Source organism: Protomyctophum bolini (assembly GCF_963924005.1).
Source record: "Protomyctophum bolini genome assembly, chromosome: 13".
NCBI classification, from domain to species: Eukaryota; Metazoa; Chordata; class Actinopteri; order Myctophiformes; family Myctophidae; genus Protomyctophum; species Protomyctophum bolini.
In genome coordinates, this window is record NC_137874.1 from 9,459,469 (window position 1) to 9,485,684 (window position 26,216).

At 44.6% G+C, this 26,216-nt stretch overlaps 1 protein-coding gene across 1 annotated transcript in view; it reads left to right on the plus strand.

Moving 5' to 3' along the window:
- jade2 (jade family PHD finger 2) overlaps positions 1-26,216 on the plus strand; it is a 246,411-nt gene that overhangs the window by 116,548 nt on the left and 103,647 nt on the right. The window contains 1 exon segment of the mRNA XM_080780445.1: positions 17,996-18,204. Coding sequence (XP_080636571.1) covers positions 17,996-18,204 — 209 coding nt within the window.

Sequence of the window (26,216 nt, forward strand, 5' to 3'; positions counted from 1 at the left end):
GTTACGGAACACTCCTTCCCCCCGTGTTACGGAACACTCCTTCCCCCTGTGTTACGGAACACTCCTTCCCCCTGTGTTACGGAACACTCCTTCCCCCCGTGTTACGGAACACTCCTTCCCCCTGTGTTACGGAACACTCCTTCTCCCTGTGTTACGGAACACTCCTTCCCCCCGTGTTACGGAACACTCCTTCCCCCTGTGTTACGGAACACTCCTTCCCCCCGTGTTACAGAACACTCCTTCCCCCCGTGTTACGGAACACTCCTTCCCCCTGTGTTACGGAACACTCCTTCCCCCCGTGTTACAGAACACTCCTTCCCCCCGTGTTACGGAACACTCCTTCCCCCCGTGTTACGGAACACTCCTTCCCCCCGTGTTACGGAACACTCCTTCCCCCGTGTTACGGAACACTCCTTCCCCCCGTGTTACGGAACACTCCTTCCCCCCGTGTTACGGAACACTCCTTCCCCCCGTGTTACGGAACACTCCTTCCCCCCGTGTTACGGAACACTCCTTCCCCCCGTGTTACGGAACACTCCTTCCCCCCGTGTTACGGAACACTCCTTCCCCCTGTGTTACGGAACACTCCTTCCCCCCGTGTTACGGAACACTCCTTCCCCCTGTGTTACGGAACACTCCTTCCCCCTGTGTTACGGAACACTCCTTCCCCCCTGTGTTACGGAACACTCCTTCCCCCTGTGTTACGGAACACTCCTTCCCCCTGTGTTACGGAACACTCCTTCCCCCTGTGTTACGGAACACTCCTTCCCCCTGTGTTACGGAACACCAGAACCTCCCACGCTCTCTCTCTCTCTCGTTGTCAGCTCTCCATTCAACTGCTGTCAGATTTTCCCAAATTACGGAGACGATCCTCACAATGCGTCACGTCAGTTCATGCGTTTTGAACTTGTGGATGAGCCATTTCTTTATTTCTATTCACTGTATGATGAAATATATGGGGCTTAAGTTCTTAACCCATTCTGACCTGAGATCAGATTCATACGAGGTTTCCACTGGACACACAACTGGTCTGATTAACCCATTCTGACCTGAGATCAGATTCTAAAAATGTCAGTCGTTCTTCGATTTTTCTAAAAATAGCAGACCTTCCAAGCTCGTAGCGCGCCACTCGGTGGCGCGCTACGAGCTTGTAGATTTGCTATTTTTCAATAGCTAAAGCATAACATGATGCTAACACCAAAATGGGTTCCCGTTCAGAATGGGTTAAAGAGTGTATATATATATATATGTATATATATATATATATATATATATATATATATACTGTATATATTGATTTGAACCCGGGTCTCCCATGCGTGAAGGCACACTAAAGCCAAACATGTTATCCATTAGCCTTAAAAGGGGAATTCCACTTGGCCGGGGGGGAGATATTAGGCTTTTGGTATTCAAGCTCTGAGCCTCTCTGCTATACTTATATATACAGTAGACTTACACATAGAGAACGTCCTCTTATACTGTAGGTACAGTACCTCCGAGGCTTTGTGTTTGTCACCGTTTGGGGGTCAGCGAGGTGTGGGCGGCGCGGGGACACATGCAGGTATAAATGAGCAGAGCAGAGAGAGAGAGAGACCCCAGCTGGGGCCGTTGGTATAAATCTCTGTGCTTAACCCATTTCGGGGCGTTTGAACCTCTTTTTGGTGTTATATAGCATTATGTTATGCTTTATAGCTATTGGAAAAGCAGACCTATACAAGCTTGTAGCGCTTGTATAGGTCTGCTATTTTCTTTTAGAATCGAAGAACGGCTTGACATAGAAACGTAGCTTTTTCAGAAGAATGTCAGGGTGTATAGAAGACATTTTTTTAGAATCTGATCTCAGGTCAGAATGGGTTAAGCTGCTGTAAGCAACGGCACACACACACAGTACAGCATGACGAGATGAAGCTTTATACCCAGCTTTGGCAGTCAGTCAGTCAGTCAGTCAGTCAGGCAGTCAGTCAGTCATTCAGTCAGTCAGTCAGTCAGGCAGTCAGTCAGTCAGTCAGTCAGTCAGTCAGTCAGGCAGTCAGTCAGTCAGTCAGTCAGTCAGGCAGTCAGTCAGTCAGTCAGTCAGTCAGCACACCAACTGCTCAATGGGTTTCACACTGCAGTGCTTCAGAGAAGCTGGAGGAGGTGTGTGGGGGGGGGGGGCAAGACAAAACAGAAAAACAGAAAGGTAGAGTGACAAAGGGGGTGGGAAGAGAGAGAGAGAGAGAGAGAGAGAGATTTGAATATGCGAGAACACACACACACACACACACACACACACACACACACACACACACACACACACACACACACAGTAAACATTGCAGGTGCAGCATGGAGAAGGAGAGGTAAATGGAGATGAACAGTATATAGTAACAGATCCTGATCCTGTCTGTCTGTCTGTCTGTCTTTCTCTGCACAATTTCCTTTTCTTTCACCCATCTCTCCCATCTCTCTCTCTTGCTCACTCTTCCGTCTCCCCGAGCCCCTCCTCTGTCTGTTTTTTGCCCCCCCCCCCCCCCCCCCCTCTCTCTCTCTCTCTCTCTCTCTCTCTCTCTCTCAACTGACCCAGTGGAAAATGTGAATGAAAACAGCCCCTCCACTCCAAACACTTCCCCTCTCCCCCCCCCCCCCGCCGTCCTTCACGTTCTCCTCTGACCAAACTTTCCTCTCCTCCAAACTAAAGGCTTGTTCTGCACCTCTGTTTTATGTTGGGGACATTTTAGCTGGAGTCTATAGATCCCATCGTCCAGACTCCATGAGGGACAGTACGCTACGTAGTACCAGTCTAAGTATATACTGTAGCATCTGTGGACCAGCAAACGGACTGCGTTCATGTCTCTCGTAATGTGTATATCAGTCATAGTGGCAGTGAATCTGCAATGAATGAATATGACTGCCACATATTATGTGCAAGGCTTCTAAAAGTCAAAATGACGCTTCATTTCAACACCATTGCCAGGTGCGCCCATCACTTCACAGTGATCACAAGTGATATTATTTTGGGCAATAATGACATATACCCAAAATAGGGAAGCCAGGTTGCAAGTATAGTTAAACTGTCACAATAATCTTATGAATTCAAATGGATATTAACCCATTCTGAACGGGAACCCATTTTCGTGTTGGCATCATGTTATGCTTTAGCTATTGAAAAATAGCAGATCTACATAGCACGAGATCTACGAGCTTGTAGGTCTGCTGACGACTGACATTTTCGTCAGCAGACCTGAACGACTGACATTTTTAGAATCTGATCTCAGTTCAGAATGGGTTAATCAGAGCAGTGTGTGTCCTCTCCTTCCCCCCCCACACACACACACACATTTTTGAAAGCGGGTGGGCTAAGGGGGCATGCGCAGTATCTGTCTGAGGAAAAAATAAATAGCCCAGTGAAATCCAGAGTGGTCGTATCGCTTTAACATACCCTTGATTTGAGGAAGATCAGACACCGCTGAGAGGAAGCATTGGTCTGCCATCCCACCATCTGCCTGGCTAACGCTGAAGAATGAGCCTGTGTTTACAGTGTGTGTGCGTGTTTACTGTGTGTGTGTGTGCGCGCGCGCGCGCGTGTCCTATTGGCTGAGCATCGGTATACGCCTCATTTATACTCAGGTTGCACGCCGTGCCGCGTGGCCTAAAAAAAAAAAAACATCGACCTACAAGCTCACGCGGCGTCATGCTTGCGGCGCGCTGTGAGCTTGTAGATCGGCCAGGTTTTATAGGCGTGTGCGACACCGCCGTGCGACCCGAGTATATAAATCAGGCCTTTTGGCCCTATTATAACTAATGCTAATCCAGCCGAGTCATATCCATGACAACAGCCCTATAGGCATTCCTGGGCACAGACAGACAGACAGCGCTGGCATTCTCATCAACCACACAACAAAATGGCACCGCACCATAGCAAACACACCACCACCACAGCCACAGAAATAATCATTCAACCCTGCAGGGCAGGCAGGCACACATAGCTCACGTCTCTAGTGTTGTTCAGGGAGGTGCCCCGGCTAGTAGGAGGAGGAGGAGGAGGTGGGCAGGGAAGAATTCCCCCTAATGTTAAGGTCGAGGAAAACTCCCTACTTTGTGTCAGACCGTTCATTCGCTTGATGATAATCGAGTGGTGATGAAGTAAAAAAACTCCCCACTCAAAGGTCGTAGGGAGTAATGTCTGACAGAACGTATCGCGCACACAGCCTACAGCAGGGGTGCCCACACTTTTTTTACTTGAGGTCTACTTTTAAAATTGCCAGCTCAAGGTGATCTACCAACCAAAAAAATATTATCCCATTGCTTAAAATAGTCAAAATAAATAACATTAAGGCATTAGGACTGTTTCAATCAATCAATTCTATTTATTTACCTTTATTTTGTTAAAGTTACTCTTTGTAATAATGTCAATCAATTTAAATTTGTAATAACATATTGCTCATAAAATGTTACAAATATTAAAAGCATACACAATCACATGAAGGAATAATGCACTCAACTCAACCAGAGAAGAACTACCACAGGACTCTGGCAATCAATGAATAGGCCTACAGTTGCAACCACTATATTAATGGAAAGTATTTCATACAATTTAAATTAAAAAAATCTGAACTATCCCTTTAATCAGATGACTGCTTTCAGCCTTGCACTGAATGGAGTCCGTCAGCGCTGCGTAATCCGGACAGTCACTGCTGACAGCTAGTCTTAAACAGGCCTCCAAATGATCGTCCGTCAACGTGGAACGATATTTGGACTTAATTATCTTCATGTGGGAAAACGCTGATTCACATATATTTATATGTGGAGCCAAATAACGCTGTGAGCGAGGCTGCACAAGTCCTGATGTTTGGATACTTTTCCTTCACGAGTAAATTCCAATCGCGGGCGCTCAACTTTAACTGTATGTCAGCCTGCAGTGCCATGATGTCATTCTCCAACGCAGAAGAGTTCATGTTAAAAAGTGTTGCTATTTTCGAGGCAATGGAATCAACATCAGCTTCTGAATGGGAAGCACATGAATGTAGCGATGGGCTCGAGTAAGGCAAACGCAGTTGGACTTGGAATGTGACATTGTGAAAAAATAATCTTCTTCCCACTCTGCATGGACGTGATATGTTTTAGGCTTCTTTGCCGCGCGCATCTTGCTATATGAACAATGATGGATAGATATCCTTTTAATTTGTTTGTTTAACAACATAACAGTCGACCCGACGTTCCCCACACTTGAAAACAAGGCACTGCATTGTGGGGGGTTTTAAAGCCGCCGACGCCGTGCCTGCCCGAGGCGACTCGATGATTGTTTTTTTTTTCATGTCAGGGCCAAGCGGTCTACTTGCGCAGCGCGTGCGATCGACTGGTCGACCGCGATCGACGTAATGGGCACCCCTGGCCTACAGGGAGTAATGTCTGACAGAAGATATCACACACAGTAATGTCTGACAGAACATATCGCACACAGCCTACGGGGAGTAATGTCTGACAGAACGTATCGCGCACAGTAATGTCTGACAGAACATATCGCACACAGTAATGTCTGACAGAACATATCGCACACAGTAATGTCTGACAGAACGTATCGCGCACAGTAATGTCTGACAGAACGTATCGCACACAGTAATGTCTGACAGAACATATCGCACACAGTAATGTCTGACAGAACATATCGCACACAGTAATGTCTGACAGAACGTATCGCGCACAGTAATGTCTGACAGAACGTATCGCACACAGTAATGTCTGACAGAACGTATCGCACACAGTAATGTCTGACAGAACGTATCGCACACAGTAATGTCTGACAGAACATATCGCACACAGTAATGTCTGACAGAACATATCGCACACAGTAATGTCTGACAGAACATATCGCACACATGCCTACAGGGAGTAATGTCTGACAGAACGTATCGCACACAGTAATGTCTGACAGAACGTATCGCACACAGCCTACAGGGAGTAATGTCTGACAGAACATACAGTACTGTATCACACAGCCTACAGAAATTGTGATTTTTGGATTTAACCCATTTTGACCTGAGATCAGATTCTTTAATCATGTAGAGGAAAATGACCTAACACGTGTGCGATTTGACGATTACCGTGTGAGGACCTAAAAATAAATAAAAAAACTCCCTAAAGAAACGTCGAGGGGAAGTGATTTCTGATTATTAAACGTGTCAAACCTCTAGCCTGCAGAAATTGTGACGCAAGAATGCAATTGCAGTGAGGAAAGATGTATTTTTGATGTTTGCGGTGAACATGACAAATGGGTCAGACAAGATATGGGTCAGACGGATGGACACAGAAACCTAAGACATATAAGAGAGGCACACACACAGTCGCACACGTATACTAACTGGACAGATATGTCATTGTGGTCATTTCAAATCAAAGCTGAGACCACTTAACCCCATTCCGCCCAGACAGACCTCGTTATAAAGCCCCAGAGACGAGTTGACCCCTGCACCCGAGGGTGGGAAACCCTGGAGGAGGTGTCTGGTCTGGGCTTTGTTTTTATTAATAAGGAAGTGGGTCATCTGAACCTAACTATAAGATGATACCGGTGCAGTGCAAACAAGCACACTTCATCGCTGTCTGGTGGATGTTAATGTATAGTTATTATTTAGTCATGAGCTCTTGTTAATACTTTTCATTGGTTCAATATTTATACAATCCCACCCGGATCTTAAAGATCCTTCACCACTTTTGATTAAGAAGTGCGATATTACGGGGAGACAAAAAACTAGTTTAAATATGGAGACGATACTTTGTGACGCGTCGTAAGATCAGTTACAATTTTCTTTAATTTTTTTTAATAGAATTATTAAATGTCAGTCATTTCTTACCATATTCTATATTCTATTCTCAACTTAAATGTGTAATGGTGACAGCCCTACTTCCCTCTTGCCCCCTCCTCTGTGTCCTTGTCACCTTCCCTCTAAACCCCTCTCTTCATATTACATGGAGGATGAAACTGTTAACACAGCCACGTTTTTCCTTTTTTTTTTTTTGCAAGTGTGTGCAGAAGAGCCACCCACTTGACAAGAGTGCTGGAGAGTGAGAGTTGAACTGTGTCTGTCTTGTCTTGTCTGCCCACTCTGGAAATGGCTTGTGTAAACAGCCATCAAACTCGTCCTTCCCTCCCCCTGAGAGCAAATTATTGGTGTTTTATGAAGCGGGGGAAGTGAGATTTACACTACGGTGAGAGAAATACTGTACATGGAGCGTGAGTGAAGAGTGAAGGACGGGTTTATTGGGTCAAACCGGGTCGAGTCTTCTTCTCCCTGTAGTAATAATTGTCAGTCCTTTAGACCGGTTGTTCCTAAAGGTTTTTTTTTTTAGGAACGGTTTTTATGCATTTGGCCCCATATAGTACGATTTGAGCACGCTCTGCCTTACAGACCTGTAAGGGTCCATTTGGGCTGGGGACCCCCTGGAACCCCCTCAAGGACCCCCCCCCCTGGGGGTCCCCAGCCCCCACTCTGAGAACCACTGCTTCAGACTGATGAATGAATGAATGAATAGTTTATTTCGATCTTTCAGAGAGGGAGACATTACACAAAAACACTTTTAGTGATCGAAAAGGCATAGGCAGAAGCTTAAAGCTTATTAGTGCCTATCCTTATCTCAACGTATTCCAAAAATACTGTTGAAGATATTATGCATCACAATCAACATATAAACAAACGAATGCCATTTATAGAAGAAGAAAAGAAAATTAAACAAACAAAAAACAGACAAGGAGGAAAAAAAGACAAAAACAGACAAAGCTAGAATGTATAACCTTCTAGCTTTGTCTGTTTTTGTCTCCTGATGACGATCGATTTCTCTGTCCGGCTTGGCCTGTAAACCTAGTTGGCGCAAACATTTTGCATACAGTATTTACTTTTATAGTCTTATATACCAACTATTAAATATTCTCTGCTGGTTGTGTTGTTGGATCTGGGCTGACCACCCAAGTTTCCCCGATGAGAGAGAGAGAAGTTTGTGACACCAAGTACTTGTTGTGGCTTTTGCCTTTATTTTATATTTTTTTATGGAGGGACAGACAGTAGGCTGACAGAAAATGGGGAGAGAGAAATGGGGGGAAGACATGCAGTAAAGGCCGTCGGGATCGGGAGTCGAACCCGCGGCACACTGCCAGACTGGATTATACCAGCCAAGGTGCCTGGACCGCTGAGCCACGGCCACAGGCCGACACCAAGTATACTTTTAACAGAATAGCAGGTTTATTTCTCCTTAATCCATGAAACCGTGGTTTCTACAAGCAAGATATAAGAAATGGAATACATATTAACTATAGCATGACAATAAAGGACCATTATGAATGACGAGTAAATCAAATATAACTTAATGTAACATAATATGGCAACAGAACGGATAAACAGGTACACTGGGCATTTATACAGCAGAACATAATGTGAACAATCATAGTATGGCAGTAAGTCATAGAATACATCAAGTCAATACAGAACATAAAGGCTTACATTGGTCAAGGACGCACGGCTGCAGAGGAGTGAGTGGTGTTGTTGTAGGGTACTGTGTGAAGGCTGGACACTGAGCTGGTCTTTACACTGCAGAGGAGTGAGTGGTGTTGTTGTAGGGTACTGTGTGAAGGCTGGAGACTGAGCTGGTCTTTACACTGCAGAGGAGTGAGTGGTGTTGTTGTAGGGTACTGTGTGAAGGCTGGAGACTGAGCTGGTCTTTACACTGCAGAGGAGTGAGTGGTGGTGTTGTAGGGTACTGTGTGAAGGCTGGAGACTGAGCTGGTCTTTAGTGAGTGGTGGTGTTGTTGTAGGGTACTGTGTGAAGGCTGGAGACTGAGCTGGTCTTTACACCAGAACGGTGTTCATAGAAAACGGCAAAATAAAGTATCGTTTGCTGGTGTCCGTTTAGACGAGAACGGTGTTGTTCTCAGGAGGTGAAAACGCAACAAAGTGAAACCACCTTCCAGAGTGGAAATCTTTGAGAACGCCGTTTTTTTTATCCCTTCTCCGTGTAAACAGGCAAAACGGGACGCAACGGGACTTTGACGTTTTATCTGGAGATGGTCGCCGTCTAGAAGAGGCATGACTGAGGGCTGGGGAGTGAGTGATGGCTTATATATGGGGCGGGCACACCTAAACTGTGATTGGTCATTGAGTTGAGTGGTGTGATGGCAAACACCTGTGTCATTGTGGATGCAAGGGAATGGTGAAATGTCCACCAGAGATAATTCACAACACCAACTTATATCATCTTCATGTAGGGCGTTTGCCAAAACGTATCACATAGTCATACATAGTCTGGATTTTCGGTGGTTAGGTGACCACCGAACTACAACATGACGTCACTGAGCCGCGGTGAAGAGCAAACCACCGCCACCGCTCCAGCCCTTCTCTCTGTTTTTACTCACCACCTCCACCGCTCAACGTTATTTCAGCTCCAGGTGGTCAGCTCACCACCGGAGCGGTGGTCACCTCACCACCTGAAAATCCAGACTATGAAAAGGCCTTTAGAGAAAGTTTGACCAACCATATACTGTTAGCGAGTGTTTGATTCAGTGTTTTATTTAGTTCTGAGCCAGTGTCTATATAACACAGAGCATACCAATGTCTTTCCATTACTTTATCTCACTCTTATACCCTATTATACGGCTTTAGCAACTCAGAGGTTCTGTGCAGTGCTCTCTCCACGCAAACCAAAGATACTTTGACTTATACCCATAGCAGCAGCAGCAGCAGGGGAAGGAAGGGGGCGGGGGATATTTGTTTTTAGTTTTCTTAAAAGTCAGAACCCCACTGTGGGTGGTTTTCTCTGCCTCTGCCCATGCATGCAGGGCTCAAAGCGTCCCCCGGCAGCACGCACGGCACTTATTCCAAAGAGAGAATAAATAAGCCAGCCACTCTTTACACTTCCTGATAGGGCCACTTTCTTCCCTGTAACCCTATAGGGATATGTCCATGCCCTGATCTTAGTGCTCAAAAGACATAAACAGTCAATATTATGTGACATTTCTAACGTGATTTTAATGAAGTAGGTCCCGGGTATATTTCTTAAATACGCACTGGCTGGGGAGAAGGAGATTATACAGTATAAGGTCCTGGGAATTGCTGGAAAAAAAAAACCTTTTGATAACGATGCCGGGGCCGTGATACTATCGGCTTGTGCTACTTTGATTTGACTTTCATCCCATGTAAATTGCAGCCGGAAAACACGTGATGCGTTGCGGCATACTCCAAACAAAGTGGAACTTAGTTTTTGGAAAGGCTTGTCGAAACGAACACAGTTCTTTTAGAGGACAAAACTATTTTATACAGCTTTGAACGTTAACTCAGTAGTCAATGACACAGGTGTTTGCCATCACACCACTCAACATTAACTCAGTAGTCAATGACACAGGTGTTTGCCATCACACCACTCACACCACTCAACTCAATGACCAATCACAGTTTAGGTGTGCCCGACTACTGTGCCCGTCAGTAGTACAAAACGCAGTATTCTGCCTAGCAACACTGCGGCTCACTCGAGCGGAGCCACTGAAGCGTTAGTGTACTGTTCCAGCAGCCGGTTGGCAAATTGGTCACGGAGGTTTTTCTTTTTTTTTTTGCCATTTCTTGTGACAGGTTGTTGCGTTTATGGTCCCTCGGAGAGGGATTAAAGAGGTGTTTGTAATTCCTAACCTGAGCCGTCCTCTCTTAAAAACTATCCATTGTTCGCTGGTGGCTGCAGGAGCCTTATTGGGCAGAACGCAGGGATAAAACACTATAAATCACGAGCGCATCGAGTGTCTCGCCATTCAAACATGATGTCCGGCTATAGTGGAGTTGTTCAAATAGTCTTACGGTGTGTTCAGACGGTTGCATATTGGGTGGTCAGAGCGGCACGAAGTAGGCCTTTCACTTCTAGTGGTTTTTTGAGTGGTGCAAACCACTCCCAAGGAACAGCAATGCCCGTGTTCACCTATGTGTTGGTTCACCTATCTATGTGCCTATATGTATGTGTTCATGAGCACCAGTATGACTGACTACCAGTAGGGGCGCTGTTGTGCCAGAAACGGAGAGAGAGATAGTATTAGTGCTGCACTGTTGCCTGCTAATGAGAGAGAGAGAGAGAGAGAGAGAGGGGATTTGCACCACTCAGTTCACACGGGTGTGATTTTTACTAGTTGACTAGTTTACTAGTCGACTAGCTGTTTAACTACCTGTTATGTTTAGTTTTTTTAATATATTTGTACATTTAAAAACTGTGTACATTGGTGACTATAATCTAGCATCCTAGCTGATCTTGAGGCCTATACAAACGGGAGAATCGCGGACAGGATGCAGCGCGACCTGGCGAACCGAGGCGAATATATATAATAATATATATATATACTAATATATATTCAGGTTCTTATGTCATCATTTAGCCACTCTGTGGCGCGCTATGAGCTTGTATAGCTAAAGCATAACGTAATGCCCAAAAATGGGTTAATGAGATTTCCCTGTTCGCTCACTCGCATCGCTGGCAGCGCGCGCGGATGTCGTGTTGGACGTCACCGTCGTTTCAGAGTGGAAGCTTGGCCTTTTTAGACCTGGCGTCCCTACAGTACAGTATATTTTGGGCATGTCATTATTGTCAACAGTGTTATACAAAGTAGGGATTAAGTGGTTAACCGTTGTTGGGCAGGCCCGACCAGTGACTCAAAAGGTTGCAAACGTTTGATCTCGGATGCCACAGGCTAGGAGGGCGTGTATCCCAGCTGTAAGCTGGTAGATGTTGCTGCTATACATCTGCTGTGCCCACCAACTCTGCGACGTTGGTGCTGACTGAGGCGTAGCATCATGCTATGCTTTAGCTATTGAAAAACAATAGCTAAAGCAACAATAGCTGATCTACAAGCTCATAGCGCGCCACCGAGTGGCGCGCTACGAGCTTGTAGGTCTGCTATTTTTGAAAAATCGAAGAACGACTGACATAGAAACATGGCTTTTCCAGAAAACTGTCAGGATTTAGAAGACATTTTTTAGAATCTGATCTCAGGTCAGAATGGGATAAGGGAATGGATAAAATAATATTTGTCCCAATTGATCCAATGCACCTATTAGTCAGAAGCTCTTGTTAATACTTCTGTTGGTTACATTTGTATATGAAAATCCATAGACACGCTATGAACCACTTTGACTTTCGCTTTAAAACCTATTAAAAAAGTGACAAATAGCTGATCTCAGATCAGCTAGTTTCGCTACTGCTGGGGGGCGATGCTCTTGTACGACTATAAGCAGGAACATTAAGTTACGTAAAGAAAAGAAAAGAAGTTGAAACATGGAGATACAAGGGTTTCCTGCCCCCGACAGTGACGATTATATGCAAAAACTACAAAGACACGTTTCGGTGGTGATTGACAATGGAGGCATTTTTTTCTGTCTCCGTCAATAATTTGTAATCCGTCCAAATTGACATTGAGCGTGAAATGAAGACCTTCTGTTTGGCTTCCCAGAAGGTATATATACTCTTTATCATATCGACTCTGTTGTTCCTGCCACTCCTCCGCCTTGTCTGCTCCTTATTGCACTAATAAAGCATCGACAAATAAGGGACATATGCACACGGACTTGTTTATCAAGGATGTTATGTAAGTGTGCGTGTGCGCGCACGTGTGCGTGTGTGTGTGCGTGTGTGTGTGTATGTGTGTGCGCGTGCGTGTGTGTGTGTGTGTGCGTGCATGTGACATGTGAGCCTCTCCAGAGACAGAACACATTGTTCTGTGACTGTGTCTCTGCGGTCTCCTCTGACTCATATCCTATTATAAGAGATAGATTGAGATTATATTATGTAAGGTGTACAGTAGTGCCTTATTTCCGTGCTTTTAGACTGCATTTATAGCGCCATATATCTCACCAGTGAATATGAAGAAGATATAAATCGGTTATGTAAAAAAAAATATAATGTTCCTATAGGCCTGCTAATTGCTCCTTCCCTGGATATATCCTTCATGTTTTTTTCCTCCTCTCCTCTCCTCTCCTCTCCTCTCCTCTCCTCTCCTCTCCTCTCCTCTCCTCTCCTCTCCTCTCCTCTCCTCTCCTCTCCTCTCCTCTCCTCTCCTCTCCTCTCCTCTCCTCTCCTCTCCTCTCCTCTCCTCTCCTCTCCTCTCCTCTCCTCTCCTCTCCTCTCCTCTCCTCTCCTCTCCTCTCCTCTCCTCTCCTCTCCTCTCCCCTCCCCTCCTCTCCTCTCCTCTCCTCTCCTCTCCTCTCCTCTCCTCTCCTCTCCTCGTCTCTGTTTAAACTCCGGCAGCCACAGGTTGCTGAAATGGTGAGTGTTGACATTAGTTGGTGCAGAGTACTTTAGGGTAATAAGCTTCTGACTGGGTGAGAAGATTGCGCACGCGCACACACACACACACACACACACACACACACACACACACACACACACACACACACACACACACACACAGAGAGGGAGAGAAAAACCGAGGGACCAGCTGAAATAGACCGAATATGAGTCTTATTTGGGAGTTTAATAGCATGTGTGACGTGATGAGTTCAGTAGATAACAGAAACACAATAAGTGTCGTCTCTCTCTCTCATATGAAAGTCATAATAAACCATGCCCACTCTTCCTTCTGTCTCCATGCACAGCAAAAATCTGCAGTGTTAATTTAACTCTGAGAGTGTCAAAATGGACCCCGTAAAGGGTTAGCTCCGAGTTAAATGACACTCCGAATGTTTGCAGTGCACCAGCTGGCGTCCCTGCATAATGGCACTATAGAGCAGTACCCTCTGTGCGTGTGTGTGTGTGTGTGTGTGTGTGTGTGTGCGCATACGGGCGTGTGTCTGTTTGTATATAGGTCAAGCCATGGGCTACTTTATACCTTTTTGTATCCTCAGACATGCAGTTATAAGTCTCTGGCGTAGGCAGATGATCAGACCAATCATCTGGTTTCAGGTGTATAAAGTCAACGTGGTGGGTTCAGGGGCTGCTATAGAGAGCAGTGGAGAAAACCAGCGCTGACAAAAACCATGACTCAGACGTTTACATTTACTCAGTGAAGGTCTTGGAAATAATTCCAAACTAGTGGCGGTGTCAATTTCATCAGATCGGACTTATTGGGATTATATACGCACAGTAGCACGCGGCAAGCTGACCACAGGGGCTGTGACCTTTTGGCCTGTCCCAAGGACAACGCTGATAACACAAAAGAACATTCGTTCCCCTTTGGTCTAAACATACGCTAACTCGTGTAAAAGCGTTCAGTGTCGACAGCTGCTCCCTGGTGGTCCGTACACGTGCCGATGCCGAAGGAGTATACTTTATACTCAGAAATACTGAAATACTTTTCTTTCTGCTTTGTTTCAAACCCGTCGTCGTTGCCCTGATTGAGAACAAATTGAGTAAAGATTTGCGCCTGTGGATCCACCCGAGTTTAGGCCTTCGACCGTTACTGATAGGACTTGGCAATGTTTTTGATAGATCAATATTGTGCCACCAGTATATTAGCTATTGAAAAATAGCAGATCTACAAGCTCATAGCGCGCTATGAGCTTGTAGGTCTGCTATTTTTTGAAAAATCGTGAAAATGTGTCCTCAAGTCTTTCAGAAAATTGTCATGATTTAGAAGATTTATTTTTAAATCGGGCCTGAATGGGTTTAACTACAGTATAGGTACTTATATGACGGTTCTGAAAGACGGACAGGGAGTATAACACCTTTTGATGGCTGGTGGTATAGTAGGGCGTTCGTCGCAGAATGGTATAGAAGAAGGCTTTTCATCCCCTCGTTTGTGCCGAATTTCCGGGGGGAGCGAGATCAGTGGTTTATATAGTTTGGAGTATAGTTTGACAGGTATAAACAGGGGCGCGCTTGGTCCCTGCAGTGTCTTGAAGGCCCATTCCAGGTCACTTTGTTATTATACGACTACAAATTGTGTTGCTTCACATTCTGTGTGGATGTACAGTATTATAGGGATGACACAAACAACAGTCTGGGTAAAATGAATTTACACGAACACGACGTCCCCCGGTGTGAATCCGGCCCTGTGCTGTGCAGAGATCAGGGTTGTATGCTGGACTCTGATGTGTTGTCTTGGTACATCTGGAGGTGAATTAAGCTCTCTCTCACACACACACACACACACACACACACACACACACACACACACTCACACACTCACACACACACACACACGCATGCACACGCACACAGGACCATCTGCACATCCATAACCAAAAGCCCAGCTGTATAGCGCCTACGTGTGTATAGCGTCGCGTTTCAGAGGCCCAGAGCGAAACTGGAGCAAACACTATAGCTATTTTTCACTCCCCTGACACGTTAAAAGGAGAAACGGCTGCGTGTGTGTGTGTGCGTGTGTGTGCGCATTTCTGTGAATCCATACACATGCACCTGTTGCAGTGTGTGTGTGTGTGTGTGTGTGTGTGCGCTTGTGAGGGAGGACAGTAGCTCATTTGCACCTGCTCCTGAATTCACATTCAGATTTGCATTATTTTACATCAGACAAACATGGGGGGGTGAGGGGGGGGGGGGTGAGGTGTTGTTGATGATCATAATGTGGGATTTGTTTTTTAATCTTTTTTATAATTTCATATTTTGTCTATGATGACATGCTCACAATAGCCACATTGTGTGACCTCCTGGTATAGGGCTATAGGCGATACGACTTCAAATCAACGACAATTATTTAAATCTTTTATGCTATATTAGAGTTTTGTGTGCGTCGATTCGTCCAAAAACGTTTCTTGATTATTCGATGAACCTTCATGAGGAATATCAAGTCAGTTATTGGTTTGGGTCCATTTCCCACTCCACAATGATCTACTGTATCACATGATAATAATTGACCAGTTAAATTGTAAAGGTTAATATAATGTGTAAACATGATAATTAACCACTTAATACTAGTGCCCCTGTTCTGGGGGCGAATCATTCTGTTCTGGGGGGGAATCATTCTGTTCTGGGGGCGAATCATTCTGTTCTGGGGGTGAACATTCTGCCAAAATAGCAGATGTAAAAGCACTGCACTGTAAGCTTGTACGGTAGATCAGCTATACTGTAGGTGACGATATTTAGTGTAGATCGGGGTCATAAAACGTTGATGTCCACACACAAGTATTGTGCGTGCGTGCGATAGTTTGTATTGGTTGCTGCTGGTGGTTGGTGGGTCAAGCAGAGTTCCTGACCTTGCTTCCAGGCCACATACATACATACAGACGTCCTGGGGCTCCATAGACTATAGACACAGCTTTAGAGGCGCTGCTACTGCCAGGCCGTATGAGAAATGCATTAGTTGTTGGCAGTCACAGTGTCTTGTCTGCTGCAAGCCACACGCTCCCCCTGCCAGGCATGGGGGGGGGGTATAGTGGACCCATTCTGACCTGAGATCAGAAAAAGCCGTTCTTCGATTTTTCAAAAATAGCAGAACCTACAAGCTCGTAGCGCGCCACTCGGTGGCGCGCTACGAGCTTGTAGATCTGCTATTTATCAATAGCTAAAAGCATAACATAATGCTAACACCAAAAGGGGTTCCCACCCAAAAATGGGTTAACTACCCACTTGAACCCCAGCATGCCCGTAGTCTGGGGGTAATATTCACCAACTTTATACAAACGCAACAACGCGTCGCGACACGCTGTCTCTTGTAGATCGGTGTGTGTAGAGTCAAATCCAGTGTGGTTCTCTTGAGACCTACAGAAACCGTATATGTTGTACTTTTACAAAAGTTTAGGTTAGGATTTAAGATCCTTTTTGTGAAACCAGTCTCGGGTCTGAATGGGTTTTAAGACTATAGGGTTTAAGGGTAGAGTAAGTGATTTCACTTAATTCAAATATCACTTATTTTTTTGTTTTGTTGTGATAATCCTCTCTACTATAGAGTGTGCTGACCATATAAGGAGTTCCTCCCTGTCCCCAGTTAACCCCTGGGGGTCTAAAAACCTTAGGTTTCGTTTTTGACTCTCTATCCTGATTGGACGAAGGCTTAGGTCCCACAGCCAAAAACGAAACCTAAGGTTTTTTGAGTGAAATCACTTACTCTACCTTTAAGAAGTGGTTATGGCCTGTTTTATAATTTGTTGACTGTACACTTTGTATTGTATACTTTCACCAGTTTCATAACTTTGGTAGCATTCAAAAGAATCTGTGCCTACAATTAACATGCCCGAGACGAGGGAAACCACAATGACATTGGAACAAAAATGCGAGAGAACAAGTGCAGAATAAGTAAGCAAGCGTAACATTATTAAAATAGGAATAACAATATAAAGTATATACTTTAGGGACACGTCTAGGGAAACGGGGACGTCTGGTTGAAGGGGCTTTTCTTTGCACTCTGCATGCAATTCAATACATAACGTGATTTAAAAGCCCCACACAGTTTATTTTTGTTTTGTTTTGTTTTCAGACACTGACTCATCCATTGCTCTTATATTGTTTTGGTCTCGGGGCAGCCTGCCTGGACATGCCTGTACTGTACTGCGTGTTCCAATTGGGTTTTTATTAGAGCGGGGAATTCACCAAGTGCCTAAAGTCTGTTTTAGTCTGTCGTATGGGTCTGTTATGCAATATAGCAATAACGAGTGCATCCTTTACTTTCAATATGAATTAAACTTAAAAACTTTCAACATAAAATTGGTGTATTCCAGAGCAAACGGCAAACAAAAACAGTAGAACCTGGAGGTATTATCTTGTATCTCCGCCTTGTAATGGCTCCTAACTATAAACAATGTTAATAAAAATGTATTCCATTTTATGACATCAATACCTTTGGGGGTGGAAAGTAACAAAGTAGACTATGTATATATATATAATTTCTTCTACTCAACTACAGTACATCTCAGGGGATTTTTTTTTTTTTCTTTTTACTTCAAGAGTTACTTTGTAGATGTATTCTTATAATATAACATGCTTCAACCTATTAAACCTATTAAAATGACAAGCTTATAATTGTAATTGCGTTGAGACGCTAACCTTCAATACAGGTAACTAAAAATACTCATCCAAACATATGTGTGTTTTTCTCTCTCTCTCTCTCCCCCAGGTTGCTCCCGGAGTCATCGAACGCCCCACTGTACGGCTCACCCCGCGGCAGGCCTGGGACTGATGAGGGAGGAGGAGGAGGGGGAGGGGGAGAGGAGGGGGAGGGGTGGAGGGTGGTGGGGACGCGCCCCCCCGGCCGACGCCACTACGACCTGGACGACCTTGACGTGGCGTGGCTGGAACTGGTCAACCAGGAGTTCAGACTCATGGGTGAGTTCACAGGACAGGACAGGACAGGACCAACTGAGCTCTTCTCTTTCTCCTCTGCTCTCCTCTCCTCTCCCTCTTCCTCTTCCTCTTCCTCTTCCTCTTCCTCTTCCTCTTCCTCTTCTTCTCTTCTCTTCTGGGTCTCGAGCTAAAAGGTTTGGTTTTTAATATGTATTAAGCCCTGGAAGTCTGGAGATGGATGAATGCAGATAGATGGTGCATATAGGCAAAAGTTTTAAAAAATAGCTAAAATAGCAGATCGTCAAACTCGATTTACGTGACTATTCTTTAAGTAGTGAAACTGTTCCTCATCTTGCTGGGGACCCGCTGGAACCCCCCCCCCCCCCCCCCCCCCCCCCCCTCGAGGACTCCCGGGGGTCCCCGGACCACACTTTGAGAACCACTGATGTATGGAAGACCGTCCTCTCCACTGATTGGACCGCTCGGTGAAACCAGAGGGTGACATGATTGCCACATGGCGTCTCACTGTGTGGAATCGGCGTATCGCATCGGAAAAAAAGCTTAGTCATAGGCTTATAGAACTTTGAATAATATTTGCAACGGAAACAAGCATGGCCCTCTGAATAAGGCGATAAAGGCTTATCACAGGGCTCCCGTTTATGACATTATAAAAGTTATATGGCAACGGCAGCCAAGACGAGCGCCACCAAAAGCACACAAAAAACAGCCGCTATAGAGCGTCGAAGTCCCTCCCCCTGTGGCCCAGGAAATGAATCCCAATGCATTTTCCCCATAGGCATTTCAGAACGTATTTATTTAAAGACCTTTTAAGCGTCGTATACGAAGCCAACTCTTGTCGTGACAACTCATGACAACACACACAATTTTTCGGGCCAAAACGGCAGGTTGCAACACTTTTGTTGTTGTTTGGTCCAAAATATTGTGTGTGTTGTCATGATTTGTCACGACAAGAGTTGGCTTCGTACGACGCTTAAAAGGTCTTTAAATAAATTAAATAAGAAATGCCTATGGGGAAAATGCATTGGGATTCATTTCCTGGGCCACTCGTTGTTCTGAAAGGGGGAGGGACTGCGACGCTCTATATAGCCAGAGAACTACACAAAACCGCCGGGGTGAGCTTTTAATGTCGTTTCTTTCCATGTCAGTCAAGGAAACCGATAAACTGTCAGTTCTCGCTCGTTTCTCGTGGCCCTCGTAAGCGGCCATGTTTTTGGCAGTTTCCCATCCCGAATGAATAACGTGGTCCTTTGACACGGCGTCTCTCCCAGTGCACGGTTGTCTTTGTGAAGAACACGTCCAGCGTGTCCCAGCGCGTCCCACTGGGGGCCGTCTCGCCTCCCTCCCTGGCGACAGAGCGGGGGGCCACGGTGCAGGGCACGGGGGGGGGTCAAAGGTCGAGCCTCACTGATCCCTTTATGTACACAGACGGGATCTTCCCACTGGATTCTTGGCCACGGGCCAAGCGTGTGTTCACTGTGCGCTCGCTCGCACGCACACACACACACACACACGCACACGCACTGTATTTGTATAGCTATACTTGTGAGGACATCAACATGTTTGGATGGAACCCAAAACCTAACGGCATGACACTTCTGCACAACCTAGCGTAAATCAGGCGTGACCCCCCAGCCCCTAAACCTGACCTCTAAATGTCTCATCCTAAACCAGCCTGAATCTGTTCCATTTGCGACTAACTACACACACATGCACGCACGCGCAGACGCACGCACGCGCACACGCACACAAAAGCACACACACGCAATTACTGCCCTTTGCTCCGTATCGCTTAGTCTCTTTTTCTCTCATCCCTCCATTCCCTGCTCTTCTCCTCTCCTCTTCCATTCATTCATTCATTCATTCATCCATTCATTCATCCATCCATTCATTCATTCATTCATACAACTACTTCTCCCTCCGCACCGCTCTCTCCTCTTCACCATGACATGACATTTTCTCCTCTCTCTGCTCATCTCATCTCCGCTCCCGTTCTCTTTCTCTCTCTATCCTTCCCGCCCCTTTCCTTCATCGCAGACACTCTCTCGACCCTCTGAACGCCCCTCCCCTCCCCCCTCCACCTTCCCTCCCTCTATCTCTCTGCGTCTCTCTCTCTCTCTCCCCCCTCCATCGTTCGCTCCAATCTCCCGCGAGTTTATTTGCGATCTGATTGAACCCCAGAAACAGATAAGGAATAATAATTGTGTTTTTAAGCCCTCCTGGGGGGGGGGGGGGGGGGGGGGGGGGCTGTTTACTCTGCCCGCTGTGCCATTATGAAGTATACGGCTCCTCTCCACTGCACACAGGCTGTCTTAATTCAGTAACGTCTCCCAGGTGATTGGTCCACACTACTGAGTAATGGTATATAGGATGATTCAGCGTTCTCTGTTTAACCACTTAAACCCCAAGACCGCAATAGGGAAATAGCCCGATTGACAAGCTCACAATGCAGTCGCGCTGCAACACAATGTGAGCTTGTAGATCGGCTATTTTCAGCGAAAGCTTTTCCCCACAATAACAGAAAACTGGTACAGAGCCACTTAAACAGAGTTTAAGTGGTTAATCCCCCATCCCTGGAGTTGTCTTACCTTTGCTGTTTTTATTAATTGATTGATTGATTGATTGATTGATTGATACTTTATTTAGTCAGAAATGTAAACGGTACGAGGTGCAGTCAGACGTTTAGGCTAAAGGGATAACACAAAATCCCTTGTGTCCAGTATTCAATTCATCTCCATAGCGTGAACATTTTGGGAAAGTATGAGGATGTTTTGGTTGGCTGTCATATTTGAAAGAATGATGATGAAAGCGGCCATAATATTATTTCATAAGGTTATATGTCTGGGCTTGCAGACTTTTTCCTAACCAGGATTCATTGGTGGGTCTCTCGCATAAGGCCCAAACAATGCGCCAATCGTTCTTAAGAGGAAATTTGTTCTTAGACCCACTTAGGAAGTTTTTAAGAAGGTTTTGGGATCCCTCAATGTTTTCTTAGCTGTGATTTGTTCGTAGGTAAGAACAGAATCTATACGCACACTGTGGAGAACTCTTTGGGTGCCTTTCTTGTTCTCAAGTGCAATCTGAAAACGTAAAGGAAAAACAGCGCCCTCTGCATGATGCTCAAAGTTAGGTCTGAGGACCTCAAGGGGTCCTTGAAGAAGTTCCAGGCAGTCCACACAGCAAAAATATGGAACTGTTTACCACTTTAATCCCATTTTATACTTTGAAAATAGCCAATCTACAAGCTCACAAACTCGTCCCATAATTACTGCCCCATTTTGAGCTTGTAGATCTTCAAAACATTTCCCTATAGCAGAAAATATCTTCATATGGGGGTCTGCAGAATGCATGTCAATATGGGGGTCCTTGACATGGAAATGTTTGAGAACCACTGGTTTAGAATTTACAACCCAACCCAAACAAAGTAACAAACCCATACACACCACATAACCCCCACCCCACCCGACATCTCAATTTGTTTTAGAGAGAATGGAAGTGTGGTGAGGTGCACCTCCAGCCACTGCAGATGTTATGGTTATACTGTATTAACATGCTCTATACCACAGTGGTTCTTTTTCATGTCAGGGACCCCCGAATGGACACTAATTAGCCTGCGGACCCCCATTAGAAAATATATGCCAGGGACCCCCCCATAAGAGAAGATTTTTACGGCTCTAGTAGTGATTCTCAACCCGTTTGATTTCAAGGACCCCCAGTTTGACATGCATTTTAGTCTACGGACCCCTCATTTAATGCCATTTCTATCTCTGGGACCCCCAATGTACTGTATATTGTAAAAAATCTATGTTAATTTAACTCTGAGAGTGTACAAATGCCATTTGGTTCCATTTGTATCACTCGAGGAGAAAGCCACAAAAAATAGAAAAAAATCACACCTGTGTGAACTGAGTGGTGCAATTTCCCCCCCCCCCCCCCCCCCCTCTCTCTCTCTCTCTCTCTCTCATTAGAGACACAGCACTACCCCTCTCTCTGTTTCTGGCGCCCCCTACTGGTATAAATAAGTAACATACTCGTGCTCATTGACGTACACAAACAGGTACACTCATTCACGTACACAAACAGGTACACGGACATTGCTGGTTGTAGGAGTGGTTGCACCACTCAAAAAGAATAGACTTGGAGTTATACTGTAGGCGCTAGGGAGAGAATGTAGTTAATGGAATATCCCCTGAAGGACAATAAACCAGTCACTGTGTGTTTGTGTTTCCATGCACAGATAAGCACATACAAATAGCCCCAACTGTTAATGAGTACACTCTGTCAAGTACGTGAACGCGCACGCTCACGCGTGTGCACACACACACACACACACACACACACACACACACACACACACACACACACACACATACGCACACAATCAAATGCACGCCGTGCATTCTGTTGGCAGACATGCACGTACTATAACACGCGGTGCCCACATTCATGTTTGAAGTGTAATGTTCCTTTTCTCCCGTCGACTCCTCTTGTACAGTGCATGATGTAAATGTCACAGCCGGTTAATGTCTAACTTCCACCTCCCTCTCCCCTGCTGCAACAACCCTCTTAATCCCCAAACACAGCAGCACAGCGGACCTGGCTACTAGATGACACGCTGTTCTAATGACCAGATATGTGATACATGGCATGCAGGTCGTTTTGAGGAACTAATCTGATTGGTTGAAACAGCTTTTCTAGCCGTGCTTATAAACCACGATAATGGAACGGCTAATCAAAACAAGCAGTTCGACCGTGCTTTTCTCTCAGACTCGGTGGCTATAGGCTTAGCTAGTTTCTTGGGACATTTGTGGTCGTAGTGACTACATCTGTCATTGAAAAATCATTATTCTCTTGATTCTCTTAGTTTTAAGGGTTGTATAATTGCCGCAGGCGTGCATTAATGACGAAAAAGAACGTAATAAGTCAGAAGTGTAATAAAAACAATCCATAAAAACAACGCTAACAACAACAACAACAACAAGTGAAACTATACCGTATAAGATTGACAAGACGTGTTGTGAGCTTGTGGGTTGGCTATTTTCACTAGCTTGGGTCCCGGGGAGAGCTTTCAGTTTTGGGTGTAGAGCTACAAAGTTTGGGAACCACTGTCTATAAAGCCCATGTCTTGGTGCAACGCATTATAAACATACTTGAAATGAATTCTAATCCTCTAATCACAGTGTGCAATTAGTGTGGTTGCCTCTAGGAAACAACAGTATTGTTATTGCTCAGCTTTATTATTTATTATATTATACGCTAGTAGAACGGCCCCGAAGCGGTAATTAATCATGCCTTTTACCATCATTTTAATGTACCGTATTCCAACTACCGTACAGTATGAGAGTTATAATTCACTATGTTCGTGGCCAAAAGAAAGCCTGAGAGTGACTATAGCTATCATGAAGTATTATGATTTTTGAACTTCTAAGTCATTATAACTGTTTTATAATGTGTTAGGGATTATTGCTATGAAGCATTATGAGTACTTAGCAGTAGCTACTCATGAGTGCTTAGAACTTTAATTATAGCCTACAATCACATATTATTTATAAGCCACAGCACTCACTTCTCAAAACGCATGTTGTGACTGAACGTTTGACTGGAGCCGTTAAAACGACAGACACACGCCGTCTCGTGCAGACATGTGCCCACGAGAGGCACCGCCCAGCGAGTGGCCCAGCGAGTGGCCCAGCGAGTGGCCCAGCGAGTCCCCCAGCTAGTCGCCCTGCCGCGCGCTGCAGCCAAGTCCGCTTCAGTGACTGAGCGCCGGTCGAGTTAATGTCCCGATAAGGAAAGAATCGTAACATGTGCCATTTCACGCCCACCTTCCAGTCAAACGTTTGCCGTCTTGGGAGACAGATTAGAGTGCATTGTAAGTGTTTCTAATGTGTTATAGACAGTTAAAAACGGTTACAGATTCATTGTATTCCAGGGGAAGATTGTATGATACAGAACCAAAGCCCTAACATCTGGTATCACTATGTGTCTCATTCACTGACCTTCACTCAATCCACTGACAACTTATTCACTAAAGTAGACACTACACTGTCTATTACTATCAATTATACGGTGGAATGATATTATATCATTTCGATCATTATCATCTATTCTTGTCCTTTGAACAGATCATGAAAGGGCATCTGGAATAAAGTCAAAGATTATTAAAGTCAAACGCTTTTGTAAAAAGTAGAAAATGCCAAAGAATTTCGCTGACAGACAGTGAAGTCACACCAACACCATGAACCAAGTGTAACAGGTCAGAAATAACCGCAGCAACTTACTGTAATGTCTCGCCTCCTACGTTTTGTCTTTGCAATAACACAAATTTGTCATATGAAGTAAATAAAAAATACCCAAAGCCTTATCAGAAATATAAATATAAATGTAAAAAATAAAGTGTAATGTAAACGGAAATGACGAGCAGATGACGGCTTCAGTATAGTGCCATCACTTTTTTGCCCTTTTTTGTGTCTTCCATTTAAAATTACATAAGATTTGAAAAGGTCTAATAAAAAACAATATATAATCACAACTGTTCATCAATTCATTTAAAAGTATTGCAGAAACAAAATAAAATAAACAAAATAATTTCCATAAAGTAATTAAAAGAAAAAAGGTTTAAGAAGTACCGCGGCTTCGTGTTGTGAGCTTGTAGATCTACTGTTTTCACTATAGTTTTGGTTCCCGGGAACAAACGTCTCAGGCTGTAAAGGTCTTGGAGCCACTGCTCTAACCCATTTTGGTGTTAGCATTATGTTATGCTTTAGCTTTGGAAAAATAGCAGATCTAGGTCTGCTATTTTTGAAAAAACGACTGAGATAGAAACATAGCTTTTTCAGAATCTGATCTCAGGTCAAAATGGGCTAATTGATGCCACAGCTCGGCATTCTGCTGAGCTCCCTCTGGTAATATCCACGCAGAGTCATAAGTAATGTTGTTTTTGGGCAGGGACAGACCATTATAAATAACAGATGAAACCGAAGCACTCCCAAGAAAACTCCCAGCTCCCAAATTATTCCATAAAATATCTCATAAATAAGAAATCTGGGACAATGCAGCCATACAGTATATATACTGTATATACTAGCTCTCTAGTTTTTAAAATACTTAATCAATAATCGAGCCAAAAGTGTCAGGGTTTTTTTTTTACGCTACTGCACAGGCAATGTGGAAAACTAAACACGGCGTAAATCTTTGAAAATATTTCCCCTTGCTGTTTACTAATAAAGTTCTCAGCGATAATGTATAATTTCTGGTGTTACTCTTGGGTCAGACAGCCATGAAGTATTCAGTTATAAATTAATTATGTATTCAGTTTACAGTTTACCTGTAATTAGTGACAATATTTAACTTTTTTTTAATTGTAAAAATATCAATGTCATACACTGGAACCCTCCAACTCAGTAATTAGGTCAGGTGGACATACAGTATACTGTACAGTAGGCTAGGTAATAAACAGCTCATGCTGTTTTGCTCCAGTGTAGTTCAAACCAGCCTGTTGACTCGGGTCGGCTGTTATTATTAGTCCTTTAGGTTTCCATGAGGGAGAAAGAAAATACATTTCCCAGTTAAATCATTTTCATTAACTATTTAAAGAGCCTTTGAACAATGTGTTATACTTTGAGATGTTAAATCAGGCACATTCCCAAAGCCCTGTTCCGGGCACCCCCTCTATCTCGTCTCCTGTCTCCTCTCTCATGTGGGGTCCTCTTCATATGTTCTCGCCTTGTCCTCTCCTCTCATCTCGTTTTGTCTCGCCCCCTCTTCTCCTGAACTCTCGTCCCATCTAGCCCATTTTGGGTGGGAACCCCTTTTGGTGTTTTAAACATTATGTTATAATTTAGCTATTGAAAAATAGTAAAAATGTGGCGCAAATCATTGAATATATATTCTTTCAAAGTGAATGTTTTTAAGTCGGGTCTAAATGGGCTAGTCTCGTCTCTTTTCTGCCTGCTTCTCTCGCCTCCTCTCCTGCCATCTTGTCTCCTTTACCCCTGCCTATCTCCTCCTCTCTCTTGTCCCGTCTTCTGTCCCAC